This window comes from Artemia franciscana, chromosome 6, assembly GCF_032884065.1.
Source record: "Artemia franciscana chromosome 6, ASM3288406v1, whole genome shotgun sequence".
Classification (NCBI taxonomy): Eukaryota; Metazoa; Arthropoda; class Branchiopoda; order Anostraca; family Artemiidae; genus Artemia; species Artemia franciscana.
The window spans coordinates 18,266,550-18,281,750 of record NC_088868.1 but is presented as its reverse complement, the minus strand read 5'-3'; the positions used below and the strand labels follow the sequence as shown (position 1 = coordinate 18,281,750).

At 37.6% G+C, this 15,201-nt stretch overlaps 1 protein-coding gene across 1 annotated transcript; it reads left to right on the top strand.

The window, feature by feature from the left end:
* The first annotated feature begins 3,333 nt into the window (after positions 1–3,333).
* Positions 3,334–7,851, top strand: LOC136028135 (zinc finger MYM-type protein 1-like). The gene is made up of 2 exons (XM_065705788.1): positions 3,334–3,586; positions 5,311–7,851. Exons 1-2 carry the CDS (start codon positions 3,479–3,481, stop codon positions 7,657–7,659), a joined length of 2,457 nt encoding a protein of 818 aa, XP_065561860.1. The 5' UTR covers positions 3,334–3,478; the 3' UTR covers positions 7,660–7,851.
* The last annotated feature ends 7,350 nt before the right edge of the window (positions 7,852–15,201 follow it).

The window sequence follows — 15,201 nt, the reverse complement described above, 5'->3', positions numbered from 1 at the left end:
ACTGTTTTTTTAGAAGAACATTTTAATTAGCAAAAACTAATGGATGGATAGAAGCCAGGAATTTAGTAATAAGCATGTAACGGCGTGTAGAGGAATAATAGCCCATGGGCAAAGTTGTTTTAGTCAGGTTTCCTCTTTTCTAATTCTTTTCAAATTAATTATAGCAAATAATTCTATATTCAATATTATGTGGGAGTGTGTTAGTTAAAAGTATGCTGTGAATTTGGTTTGGTTCTGGAGAACTGCAGTTATCCCTTACAATCTGCCCCTGTTCTTAGTAATATGAGGTCGAACTGAAAATGAACTAGACCTACGTTGCCTGGGCAACGTGAAGTGTTGCGGCAACCTTTGTCCGGCTTTGCCGATTAAAGTGTTGCGAGAGCAACACTTTGGTTTTGTTTCTTCGCTATCGGTTAAATGCTGAAGTTGTCAAAACTATCAAAGCTTTCAAAACGGCATATTCAAAGAAGAACACAATCAGTAATCACATGATCAAATTCTTCAGCGTTGAAAAAACAACAGCAAAAGAATATCGGAAAAAGGGACTAAATTGAGTTTGCAGCCAGTTGAACTTTATCCTTTTCAATCGTAGACATCGTGACGGATGGAAACTTGGAACATTATCTTATGTAATCTAGTTGGTATTATAAAGCTATCTGTAACTTTTCAGGATCAAAATACCATCAGGGACCCATAAATTTCCTGTAATGACTCGCCGTCCAATAATAAGCGATCCTGGATGGCGAGTCATTAAAGGAAATTTATGGGTCCCTGATTCCATAGATGTGTACCAATTTGCACAAATTTGTAGTCCCTCGTGAGCCTCCTCTAGCAACCGATTCTTACTTACAAGTCCCTCTCCCGGGATATACATCCAAGTTCACCGGAAACAAATAATGGGTACACCAACTAGCAAAAGTTCCAAGCCCCTTGTCGCTGAAGTCATTGTAGCCTAACAGCCGATTATTACTTACAACTCCCCTACATGTCTTACAATCGGGAACCAAGTTGTTCTTACCATCAATTACACCAGAAACAGATAATAGGTACACCAATCAGCAAAAGTTACAAACCCCTCATTGCCAAAGATGATTATAAGCTAATAATCGACTGTTGCTTGGAAGTCCCCTACATATCTCACAATTGGTATCGGCCTATTTTTGGTTCAAGTGTGTACCTTACCACTGAAGTTGTCAACCCCTTGAAACTTTCAAACTGGTGTATGTCATGAAGGAATTTTTGTAACAAAAAAATGGATGACATATACTTTGATCAGCTCATCAAGGTCTATCGATTGTCATTGAAAAAAAAAATTCTATCTGTCTTAGTTCAAAAGTTGACTTTTTTGCCGGAGGCCAACTTTCTAACACCACCACTTAGAAAGGAGCAAAGGATAAGCTCTAATTTCTTTAGCAATGAGAGAACTTTTAAAGTTTAAGAGGTATATCTGATACCATTTCTCTATTGCAATCCCAAGTAGAAAAAAAAGAATGGTAAAGTCAGCTGAAATCACGAACAGAAATGGCTAGAAACAATAGATGGCAGCACTTTCGGACCCGTGGGAAAATCGCACTTTTTTGTTTCTGTAAATTTTTCTATTTATCACTCAAAGAAGATATATTGGCTGTGGGGCCGGGGAACTACCGCATATATTTAACACTTATAGATTTTAGTCCATCTTCAATTTGAAACTGGTGCCTGCCTGCTTGCCTGCTAGAACGGAGCTTTCCACTCGAAAGCAGAAACATGGTTTGATGAAACGAAAGCTTGGCTGCACAACTTCAGATACTCCTCTCTGACATAGGCTATATAACTCCACTTCACTTCGCACACCATAGGCTCTGGCTCGAGGACAAGCAAAAACCATCCTTTTTGGCCCCAGGCAAGAGTTCTACGGAGCTTTCCAAAATGTAATGTCATATTCATCAATCCGGCCTGAGGTCCACACTTTCCGTAAAAACCGCACAGGTTAGACCCTTACCAGTTTCCAGGAATAAGCTGAGATCGGCGGCATAGGAAAAAAAAAAAAAAAAAAAAAACCGGGACAAAACCAAAGTGTTGCTCTCGCAACACAAATAAATACACTAATAAGAAATAAATTGAAGATTATCATAATTATTATTAAAGAACACACAAAACTAGGCTGGTCCTAATACAACTGAACCCATTTAACTTAACCCCATTCAACTTAACTTTTGTGCAAATCAACCCGCATTCAATTCGACCCCGTTTCACTCACCTACCTACCAATCAACCAACCATTCATCTCAACCCTCGCGCAATCAAACCTCCGTTCAATTTATAACATATAACCAGTTACACGCACAAGTGGAGGTTGAGTTGCATGGGATAGAATTGAAGGGAGATTGAGCTAGGCAGGGGTTGAGTTAAATGATGGGTGAGCTGAGTAGGGGTCGATTTAAATGGAGGCAGAGTTGAACAGGAGTTGAGTTGAACAAGGTTGAGTTAAATTACTGTTCTGGAATGAAACTATCCTACCTCCAAATGGGCTATGACTGAAACTATACTACGACCAAAAATGGAAACAATTGCTTAGTGGTGTATCTTGTGCGAAATTTTGTGCTGAATTCTAATTTGCAGTGAGAATTGGCATCACGCCACAAGATGTTTTCCAAATTGTCTCTTTCTTTCTTATCCTATGTTGCAAAGTTTCTTCTATCATACCCTGAAACGATTCTTTACTTGGTACTTACTGAAACGATTCTGAAACGAGTCCTTACTTGGACTTGCAATAGTTTCAAGTAGTGTATGTTGATGAGTTGCAGGACATAGAAGAGTTTGTTTGAACTTGGGATATTGTCGTTCTTCAGATTCAAAATGTGTTTTTTGACATGGAATGGTTTGATGGCAACGTTTGCCTTCACAATCATCAATATTTATAGTGTAAATTTGCAATTAGTGACGTTGCAAAATAAATAGAAGAAAAACACTAATGAAACTAGCTAGAGAGGAGCTAGCCAGTGGCGCCATTTGGGGGGGGGCAGGGGGGGCCATGGCCCCCCCCTGATTTCTGGAGGGGCCCAATTTCAACCACGTAATTCTTTGTTTATTCGTCCTTGTTCTACTTTTTTCTCTTTTTTTTTTACCGTATTTCTACTGTGAATTATTACTAAATAGCAAATTCAAGATACTCGACGATTATTGCATTTCAAGAAAGTATCCTGTTTTTGCCGTTCTCTCTAATTAATTTATGGTCACCCTTTTGGCAGGGGTTTGTAAAGTAAAGTCCTTCCTGGGCTCGGGTGCTTCTGTGACATTGAAGTCTCTCCAGTGATTAATGAATCCCGTCAGTCGGCACATTTATGTGTAGGCTAACATCTGGAAATTTCTGGAAAAACAATCTGGAAATTGGGTATCCAGACGAGGGTTTGTATTTAGTTTCTCGTTACCCTTCATCAAATAAAGAACCGTGAAACAGTGTTAAGTTGTGTTCAAGTTCAAATCGGATTATTGAAACATGAGTTCATCCGGTGCGAGTGGTGCAAAAAAAAGGAAAATAAAAGCCCAAAGGAAAGAAGAAGAAATAAAGATGCAACGACGATTGGCTTCGTTTTTCAAACCGACTGTAAGTAAATCTACCACATTTTAAATTTTGTCCTATTGCGTCAGGAAGTACCGATCTCGCGGAATTGCCAGAAATCCGGATCCACCCCAAGTCCCCCACAGTGCCCCCATAAAGGAGGGGGTCTTCCCCCTCCTCTACACCATTCTCTTCATGCTAAAGTTTTTCAGCATTTGTAAAAAAGTTACTTACTGTTTTAATAAAACGCCCTTTGTGTTTGAGGAGTCATTTTTAAAGAATTGGGACAAAATTTAAACTTTAGGATAAAGAGCGCAGTGTTGAGGAGGAGGCAACCCCCCTCGTATATGTAATAATTCTTGTTATTTTTAAGTTTTAATAATGCTCCTTAATTTCAGTTGAAAAACTGTTTTTCTATTTAATTTCTGATCATTTTTTAAATAAAGCCAGGAAGTCTGGCTTCACCTCCACGGAGAAATCCCCCTTGGAAACATCCTCTGAACAATACAATCCTGGTTAAAATTTACTGGGACAATTACCCTTAACACTTCCAAGCGTGAAATTGAGCCAGTAAATAGAAAGCAAGATATATAAAGAAATTTTGTATAGGAATTTTGTACTAAAAAAAAAAATTAGCGTAAAGAGCGAGGTATTGACGAAAGGGTGAACCTTCTCATATGTAATAATTTCTTTTCGTTTTAAGTTTCAATCCTGCTCCTTACTTTGAGTTGAAGAAACTTTTTTTTCATTTAATTTCTTATTCTTTTTTTAATAATGCTTGGAAATCCAGTGCCCCCTTGATCGAAAATTCAGCTCCCCTATGAAAAGTTTCTCCATGGAAAGATCCTCCTACATAACCTCCTCTGCTCGAGCTGCCCCCCCCACCAGAAAAAAACTGAAAATGTTTGTATACTTCGCAATTACCTATACTATTTATAAAAAAAACTATTTATAAAAAAGGGCAAAGTCCACAAATTGAACACCTTCCCCCAGAGACTTTGGACAATTAAGGCATCTTTAAAGACATATTTATTAAATTTTTAAATATATTAAACAAAATGGCTGTTTCAAAATTTTGATCAGGTGACTTAGGGTAAAAAGAGGGTGGGATGGGGCCTAGTTGCTCTCCAAATTTTTTTCATTTGAAAAAGGGCACTAGAACTTTTAATTTACCTTTGAATGAGCCCTCTTGCGATATTCTAGGACAACTGGGTCAATACGATCACCCCTGGAAAAAAAATAACACGCGTCCTTGATCTTTCTTCTGGCAAGAAAATCCAAAATTCGTCATTTTAGCAGATAGGAGCTTGAAACTCCTGCAGTAAAGTTCAGTGATGCGCTGAATTAAATGGTGATATTTTTGTTAAGGTTATATTACTTTCAGGGGGGGGGTGTTTTCCCCTTTTTTCGGACATAAGACAAATTTTCTCAGGCTCGTAACTTTTGATGGGTAAAACTAAATTTGATACAACTTATATATTTGAAATTAGCGTACAAATCTGATTCTTTTGATGCATCTATAGGTATCAAAATTCCGTGTTTTAGAGTTTCGGTTACTATTGAGCCGTGTCGCTTTTTTACTTGAAGTTCGTTACCACGAACTAATTGATTATAGCTTCGTAGTTGAATTGATTATGTTTTTTGTTGTTGCTTGCTCTAAATTTTGTGTTGTTTTCTATGTTAATTATGTACAATTCACGTCCTGGTAAAAGAAGTAACTGGGACATCACTTTTAATTTGTTTTTAATTAAAACTTGATTACTCTGTAGGATAGTGATGCTGGGACGTCAAGGGACAACCCATCGGCAACCGAGGTTTTACCGAGAAACGAGCAGACCCTGGACGTGAGACTCATTTCTGAGGAGACAAACCTGCGCGAACCACAAACGGAGGAAATGGCTTCCAGAACGATCAGCACCGATTTGTCCGTGAACCCGTATGATAACCCCTGCCAACCAGTTTTGACTGACTATCCCGCCACTACCATCGGGAATCGCAAACGAAAATTTAACAGCTCCTATTTCTTGAAATACCCATGGCTCGAATATTCGAAAGAACAGGACTCGGTGTTCTGTTTCAATTGCCGACATTTCAGTGGATCCTCGCTAAGATCAGGCGAAAGGTATGGAGCTAGAGCATTCATTGATATAGGATTTAGAAAGTGGAAAGACATTTCTGAACTGATACGGCAGCACGAAAACAGCGACCGACACAAAGCATGTACCATTTCTTTGACTCAGTTTAAAGCTATTGAGACGGAGGCGGCCGAATCTGTTGCGTCATGCCTCTCCAAAGAACGCGAAAAAGAAATACTAGAGAATAGACAGTACGTAAAAGCTCTACTAAAAACTACAGCATTACTTGGACGGCAAGGTCTTGCGTTTCGTGGCCATGATGAAGGGGAGTCTAGTGCCAATCAAGGGAATTTCGTAGAGACAGTACATCTTTTAACAGAAATCAACCCTGACTTGATGAAAAACTCTCGTAAGGCCTATGGCCATTACATGTCACACGAGTACCAAAACGACTACATTGAGGTCATAGGAAATGAAATCAAAAGTTCTATCGCGAAAGAAGTCAGAGAAGCAAAATATTTTGCCGTTCTTGTTGACGAGACAAAAGACCTCTCGAAAAAGGAACAACTCGCGATCTTAGTGCGCTATGTTCATGACCTGAAAATCAAAGAAAGGGCCATAGGTTGCTACCACATGCGCAAGGTTGACGCTGAGAGTTTGGCCGACTTCATTTACAACGAAATAAAGGGTATCGGCCTTGACTGGTCAAAGTGTGTTGGACAGTGCTATGACGGGGCCAGTGTAATGAGCGGACACTTTTCAGGAGTACAGGCCCGTCTCCGGGAAAAAGCACCACAAGCGGTGTACACACACTGTCATTCCCATAGACTTAACCTTGTCATTGGCGATTGTATGCAGAAAATACAAAGAATTTCATCAGTATTTTCAGTTTTGCAAACAGTTTACAGTTTCGTCTCCAACAGCAACACTCGATACCAGTTGTTCGTCGAAGCCCAGAAAACTGCCAATGTGCCTGTGCTAACGCTTGAAAGGACAGTAGTGACACGTTGGTCTTACTGGTATAGATCAGTGGCTAAGATCCTGGTTAGATATGACTGCATACTCGCAGTTCTGTCAGTAGTTCAAGAATCTTCTGACAGGGAGGCAGCGGCAGAAGCTACGGGCCTTAAGAACCAGCTAGAGTCGTTTCCCTTCATATTCAGTTTGCATGTCATTCACGAAGTTCTTGCAGTGATAAACCCTCTTTCTGAACAACTACAGGCAGCAGATCTGGTCATCTCAGAAGCTTGCACTTTGATCAGTGCAACAAAGAACGAACTGAGGAAAATGCGTGATGACGAGTATTTTCGTGTCCTATACGGCAAGTCTAAAGAGATGGCCATTAATGTCGGAGCTGATCTGTCGGAAACAAGTGCTCTCTCTTCAGCCATACCTGTTAAATCAAAACGAGTTCAGAAGATATCCGGAAGACTAAGAGACTATTTGACGACAACAACAATTGGAAAGCACAACATTGACTCCGAAAGCACAACAACGGAAGACAAAATGCGGAGAGAGTTCTACGAGGTTTTGGACAGAGTGTTAAATGAGTTTGAAGAGCGTTTTTCTGTCCAACTGCCAGTGCTAGAAGCCACACGTTGCCTTAACCCCAAATCCACAGATTTTATGGACTCAGATTTACTTTTTGTGATCGCGACATACTTCGATCAGGCGGGAATCGATACCATGCAGCTGAAGTGTCAAGCTTTAATAGCTCGTGCATTTGTGTCGCAGCTTCCACAGAAACCGGCAAATGCTTTAGATGTCTTCGAACAACTCGGAGGATTGAAAGAAGCTTATTCTGAGCTTCTTAAGGTCGTCAGGGTAGTCCTCACACTCCCGCTCATAACGTGCTCAAATGAACGTTTTTTCTCTGTGTTGACCTTTGTGAAGGACTACCTCCGGACAACGATGGAAAACGAGCGACTTTCGCATTTGCTGCTTATATTCTCTGAGAAAGCTGCAGTGAAGGAGCTCAATTTTGAGAAGCTTGTCGACGACTTCGCAAAAATGAAGCAAAGGAGATATCCATTGCTGAAGTAACTGTACGTAAGTTTCTGATTTATACAGTAAATGTTCTATTTTGGTACTGTTTTTGGTCCCTAAATAAGCTGCAAAATATGAACCCCAAAGGTAGTACGGTACCTAAAGGCATGTTCGAAAATTTTAAAATTTTTAAGGCTGGATGGGGGCCCAAAATCGATTTTTGGCCCCCCCCTAAGGTTTTCTGAAATGGCGCCACTGGAGCTAGCTAGAAAGAAAGCCAGGAAAGGTAAGAGAAAATCGTCTGATCCTTATTATGATTCCTTTTATTGCCTTATAATGTTGTAATATAACATCAGACAGTAGACCATTAGGTATTGTACTTTCCTTAGATTGTGGATGACTTCAGGTCCCCTTTGATGCAGTCTGGACAGTCACGTAAGCTCATTCCTGGGTAGAGTACCTAAATGCTGGTAGCTGTCATCCCCAAGCTACCTCCACTACTGGCACTGAGTCGTTATATTTTATAGCATCCGATCTGTTCTTACAATATTATGTGACCCTTCCGCTCATATTGATAAGGTCTTACTGGTTACACACCATCTCTTAGATGAAACATTGGCAAATTCGGATGTGAAAATTTGGATTGAACTTATACTAGGGTCTTCATTCTAGACCAAATGACTTCATAGAGCCTGAATGTAGAGGAAAAGTAGAAGGTAGAACGTAGAAAGTAGGAGATAGAACGGAAGCTCAATGTAAGCTTATTCTACTAGTAATCACATTTTATAAGTTCTTACCGACTTAATTTCTAATTTAACTGTTAAATACATCTTCATAATTACCTTCATCATCTCCAAAGATCAAGAAAAAATCCTGAAAAGGGAGGGGAGCAGAATATCTTCAAAAAGTTAAGGGATCTTAATCGAAATTACACCATCAAATTTAGGGTATCAAAGAACCACGCTTTAGAGGTTTCAAGCTCCTATCTACAAAACTGTGCAATTTTCCATTTTTTGCCGGAAGAAAGATCACGGATACATTTTTTTTTTCAGAGGTGATCGTCCCAAAATAATGGTCCGAGAAGAACGGGAGAGGGGTCATTCGAGCGGAAGTCAAATGTTCTAGTGCCCTCTTTATATGCCCGAAAAAACACGAAAACAACTAGCCCCCTCCCACGCATGTTTTTCCCCAAATACACCTGATCCAAATTTTAACACAGCCATTTCATTCAGCATAGTTGAAAAACCCAAAACAATGCCTTTAGGGATAATAGAACCCCCCATACTCCTTTGAGACTGTAAGTTAGACAATTTGCATATTGTTCACATACATTATGTGTTATTGGGAAATAAACGGAAATTTTATGAGGAGATCTTTTTGCGGGGGAAGGGGGTATTTCCACAAAGAGAACTGGGGGATTTTCCAGAGAAAATTTTACCCGGAAGAGGGGGAAGAAGATATTCTGGCACGATTTAAAAAACTGTCAGAAAATTAACTATAGAAATACACTTCAGCGCAAAGAGCGAGGGCTGCCCTCCTCATAAATATGGAATAGTTTCTGTTGGTTTTAGGCTTTAATGTTGCTCCTTACTTCCCGATGAAAAAAAAATAATTTTTTATTTAATTCACACTGGTTAGTACCTATATTTTAGCTAGTTGCTTGCCCTTCTCTACCTTCTCTACTGTACCTCCTACTACATGACACTTCTTAAAGGATCCTATTTAGCCCGTTACTTAGATACATTAGCCTGCGCTTATCATGGTCAAAGCCATTACCGTCCTTGAGAAGGCATAGGGATTATCAGTCCTGCTAATGTTAATTTTTGCTCGTTTTGAGTTTGACTCAGCTATTTATTGTAATTTCTGTTCATTTTGAGTTTCATATATCTATTGATAATGATTTGTGGCAGTTTACACTTGCAAGATTATTTGACTTTATCTTGGCTTAATGGAGCTCTTTAGTTTTCTTTGAAAAATTGTCTTGTAGAAAAAGTTTTTTAAATTAACTTTTGTTCGTTTTTTTATTGACATAGTCTTTTCCATGGAAAAACCAATATTGTATATCTTTTCAGTTTTCTTCTATAAGAATCCATAGTATGGATTGTTATTTGTATGTTGGAGAAACTTTTAATCCTCACAACAACAGTATTTTTTAATTTAATTTTATAGCTTTTAAAGTTGACCTGAAAAATAAAACATAATATCATTCCCAAAAGATTATATCTATGCTCTTTGACAACCTGGATACACTTACACTTTTTTTTATTTATTTTAATCTTAATGGCAGAAGTAGCAATAGCAGTTTTCCCAAAAGATTCAACCTAATACCCCCTGCCATTCTCGACATATTGCTGAGTTGTCTTATTGGCAACCATAAACTAAATTCCTTTTGATTGATTTTAAAGCAACATTTAGTTTTAAAGCATAACGAGGCAATTACATAATTGCGGGGGGTTGACATGCCTTATACCCCTAAAGACATAGTTGCTGCACCGTACTACTATGTTGAGCAAAATGGCTGTCTCAAAATTTTGACTGGATGCGTTTGGAAAATGAATGAGCTTGAGAGAATGGCTTCCTGTCCTCCAATCTCTTGTTACTCTTAAAAAGGGTACCAGACACTCGCGCTGTAATTGGAGTGCAAGGGGGAGGACTTCCCCCTTCATACATCTAGTAGAAACATTTTAAAAAAGTAAAAACAAAGTGAAAACATTTTAAATGTATTTGTTTTCAGTAAAGAGCAAATTGTGTTCTGGCCTTGAGAAGGTATGGTGGTTGTCAGCCCTACTCATTTTAATTTTGCTCGTTTTGAGTTTGACTCGGTTATTTATTGTGTGATTTAGATAAACAAAATACGTTTAAAATGTTTTGACTTTTTTTTAACTTAAATAAGTTAAAAATAATTAAAAGTTTAAAGAATATATATCAGTATATGTATACTAAATTGACAATCCACAGCCGTTTTTTTAGTAAAGTGCAAATTATGTTCTGGTCTTGACAAGGTATGTGGGTTGTCAGTCAAAGACATAGTTTCCAGACCTTTCAACTACACTGAAGAAAATGGCTATCTCAAAATTTTGATTAGATATGTTTTTGGAATTGATCAGTGGAGGGAAGGAGGGCTTGTTGCCCTCCAATAACTTTTGACTAATAAAAGGGGCACTAGCCCTTTCAATTTCCAATTGAATGAGCCTTTTTCGAAGCTTCTACGACAACAAATGGTCATCTCAAAATTTCAGATGCATTTCGGGAAAATACAAGGTTCAGGGGGTGGTGATTAATCCAACCTCTGATCACTCTGAATCTTAAAAAGGGCACAAGAACTTCTGATTACCAAAACCAATGAACCCCTTCCGAAGTTTATACTATCACCTTTTCTAGATAAACCTTATATGCGCCCAAGGCAAAACTTGTAACTCCTGCCCTGGGGGCAGTGAGGGGGGGTTGTCATCCTCAAAGACATAATTTCCGCATCTTTAACAAAACGACTATTTCGAGATTTTGATTTAAGATTTTTGGGGAAATGGTGGGCATGGGAGGGGGGCTAGTTGCCCTCCAATCACTGTCAACAAGTAAAAAGGGCACTAGCCATTTCAATTTCTAATCGAATGAGCCCTTTTCAAAGTTTCTGCGACAGCACCTTCAGTACGAAGTGCCCTGGTCTAAACAAAAAAAATCATAAATAAATAACACATTGTGCCCACATCGTTCTTAACTTAGGCAGCGCTAGTGCGCTGCCTATGAAAGATTACTGCTTCACAGTTTGACAAAAGGAACAAAACACAATGGAAAGTGAAAATATCAGTGTTATTTAAAATCAATTCCTTAGTGAAAAATAAAAATATTAGAATAAAAATAAAAATACTGAAAAAAAGTCATGAACTCGCAATGGAAAAAGTTGATGTATTGCCGACCAATCTGAAGAAGGTACACATTTTATATGATATAGGTACAATAATGAGGAAAAATTTCAAAAAAAGTCAAATGTGTATAAACATAACCACCCAGAATTGTTGTTTATGTTTGTTTAGATTAACGAGAACCATTTTAAACAAAAGAGGAAAATATCACACTTTGTGTTGTAATTACAATTATGTTACATTAAAAAAATTAACCAATAAAAGTAACTTAAGATGCATTCCTTACGGCGAGTGGTATAGAACTTAGAACACTCTGGTTTACAAGCTTGTCCTCTTCCCCTTTGCTACCGCGAGGTGATTAATAATTTTGTTTTTAAGATAGCGCACAAATTTGAAAAAGCTATAACTAATCTTTAGTCATTTCATGTTGTCCTGTTGGTTCGAAGCTCCACTGACGTGCATGGATAATAGACAGACTAAAAATATGGTTCTTATTTAGTGGATGGCCCTTTCAGAAGGGAACACCATATAGATCTGAAAACAAATTCAAACAATTCTAAATACATACTTAAATAATTCTAAAAAGTGCATATTTTATTGCCGAATAATGTAAACCTCAAGTAACTAAAGTGGAATGCACACAAATTCTTTTCCATATTTTTCATTTATTATATCAAATAGCATACATTAAAACGATTAAAGCAAATTAATAACTAGAAAAAGGACGGAAACTTAAAAATGAGATATCAGTAAAAAGATTTTGAGCTTAAATTAAAAAAAGAGAGCTAAACCCAGCAAGATCTCCTAAAAATAACTTGAACAACACAGTAGTTTTAACAAGTTGGCCTATTTTTATCGAGCTTTTATAAAATAAAACACGAAGCATGCAAAATAATAAAAAACAGTTTCTTCGATAGGCAAAAAAAGTAGTTTTTGTTGATCATTTTTTTAATATTATTATCAAGAACACTCAAGAAGACCAGGGCTTTACCATGAATTCCTATGATTCGCACTAAAACTTGATTTATCACAACAAATAGCCTACTTTTAAGCATACAAATATTTTCCCTGTAATCGAAAAAATTTTAAATTGGAGGGTTTAGTGCTATGGTAGATTTTCAACCCTTTTATTTTTTGGGAATTTTTTTCTTTTCTTTACTAGTGTTTTTTTTTCTAATCCAACCCTGCAATTGAATAAAATACCATTTAAAACTACAGGCCAGAAACAAATAATAATCAAAAGTATTTACAACAAAGAACAAGTAGAGAAAAGAATCCCTCACTAACAAATCTGGTTGACAATGTTGACGACAAGCAATGCATTCTTTTGCAGATTTTTAATATACTACTAGTACTGTTGTCAAGGACGTATCCAAGAGGGGGAAGGTTAGGGGGTTTGAACCTTCCTCCTCAAAATTTTTGTCCGACTCATAAACACGTAACAAAATGTATACAATGAATTTTTTGGTTCCTTTTTTTTCATTTTTTTTTCTAACGCCGACACCCCTTAAAAAAAACGAAAAAAAAATCCTGGATATGGCCTTGACTACTTCTATAAATATTTGAAGTTTTAAGCCACCACACTGACGAAAACAACACCATATCACACGCAGAGCCGTTCCTAGTGGGGGGGGAAGCAACCAGAGCAACTACCCCTGGCACCATGGCTTAGGGGGGGGGGGGGTACGACTGGAGAATTTCCCACTTTGGTTCGGCTTTTACTTCATATATTTGAGTGCTGTAATTAATTTTGTCCCAGGCACCACCAAAACTAGGAACGGCTCTGCCCGCACGTGAGGCCGACACGCTGAAGAAATTTTCTCATTAATCTCAGCGTGCGAGTATGGTCCAAAAATTAATTACCCTTAACTATAAATAATTTTTTGCTACTATCTTTATCCTAAATGGCTCGTAACTATAAATTTTACTCCTTGTATATTCACATTAAGCAACAATTGTCAAAATTTTATAATACAAAGAAGTGTCCATCTGTTTTAGCTATTTCGTGTTTTCGAACGCAAATAATAACAAGTCTGCTGCACCCCCCTCCCAAAAAACTTGCGAAGATTCCATGTCAGGCTCTATAGTCTTAACTCAGCCTAGTTCGAAGCACCCATCCTATTTTTAATCCCCTTCTGGACCAACACAATTTTCCTTATCCCATTAAATTTGCTTTCAGAAATCCATGAGTCATCCCTCCCTTCCTCACTCTACGAAAAAAAAGTTAAATAAAATAAAACGAAGTAAGCAGCCAAAGAGTTTGTAATTCATCACAGATTCCATTGGACTAGGTAATCCAGAATATGTGGTGGAGATACTACTACTAAATACAACTTATCGCAGTAACAAGCTGCCTGAGGCCAGCACAACCACACACGCTCCTCTTCTACCACAATTTATTCGAAGCTTCAAGTCCTACCCCTTCCAATGAAGTTTCCTTTAAATCTTTCCTTATAATTCCTTCCCATCCCATTCCGGTTAGATCTATCTGTTAAAAATCAAATTATTTGTTAATTTCAGTCAGTAACTAAGGTTTTTTTTTATAAAATACAAAACAGGCAGAATCAATATATTTAGAATAAATTATATTTATAATGAAAATAATAAATTAGTCCTGTGAATCTACAGCTGCAGAAATAAAGTTAAATGGGATCATCAAGTTTCAATTATAAATTGAAAATGTTGCGGGGATACTTAAACAGTTATTTGAGGACTTCTCCATACAGCCAAGCTATTAGAGATGGTATATTTTAAGGGTTTCAACCAGCTGCCTCATCTTTTACATAACGAAAGTGTAATAGCTTAGATGTATCACTGAAAATATGTAACGTCTGTTTATTAAGTAAATATCGCTAAAATTATCTAATAACTTCCAAATTCGCAAATAGTTACTATTATTATGATGTAGCGCAGTTTTTAATGGAAGACAGGCTTACAGAAAAAGCAAAATGTTTTGTAATGTCATCATGTTATTATGTTCCGGATATTTTTATTTGTAAACATGAATTGATACTAGCCAAAAATCAACACAAGAACAATTAAACGAAGTGACTCTTCACTTTATGAATTAAGAAAGAACTAGATGGGGTTGGTATGAAGTACACCAGAAACACAACTAAATCACAGACATCTTAAATTGATTTTTATACCATAAAAAAACGGCTTTGAGGAAAACTCCCGGATTTAGGCCTAACAAAACAGGCTAGACATTGTTATTCGCGTTCCATGGAATCCAGTAAAGCCGATTCTCACACCTTGGCTGGAAACTGTTGAGCTTCAAATATAAATGAAAATCAGAAATGAACACTAAATGGGCAAGTGCCATAACTCGATTTAGAAGTACTCATTTTCGAAAATGCTCCTATGAAGAACCGGCAAAACCAATTCTGGAGTTACGGTGAAAAACTCCAGAGTTCAGACAGTTTGTTAATAGCGGTGATGGAAAAATATACTTGGCAAGTGCCATATCTTGATTTTGAGAGAAACATTCACCTTCAGAACCTACTCCCGTCAGGAACCAGCACAGCCATTTCTTGACCTATGGTGAAAATCTCCTCGGTTCAAATAGTGCGTTAATCGCGATAACAGAAAGAAAAATTTAGCAAGTGCCATGTCTTGAAGATATCGATTCTCACTGATTCCTATAGGCAACATTTTCTTTCAACGAGGACATGACTGAAATTGGAGAAATTTCCAATGATTCTAATAACAGGGTACAACAGGACCAAGTACAGATCAA

Bases quoted from the DNA above. Each gene is read 5' to 3' on its own strand.
- LOC136028135 (XM_065705788.1), top strand. From the start codon at position 3,479: ATGAGTTCATCCGGTGCGAGTGGTGCAAAAAAAAGGAAAATAAAAGCC. The intron at 3,587-5,310 runs GTAAGTAAATCT...ATTACTCTGTAG, and splicing joins CTTCGTTTTTCAAACCGACT to GATAGTGATGCTGGGACGTC.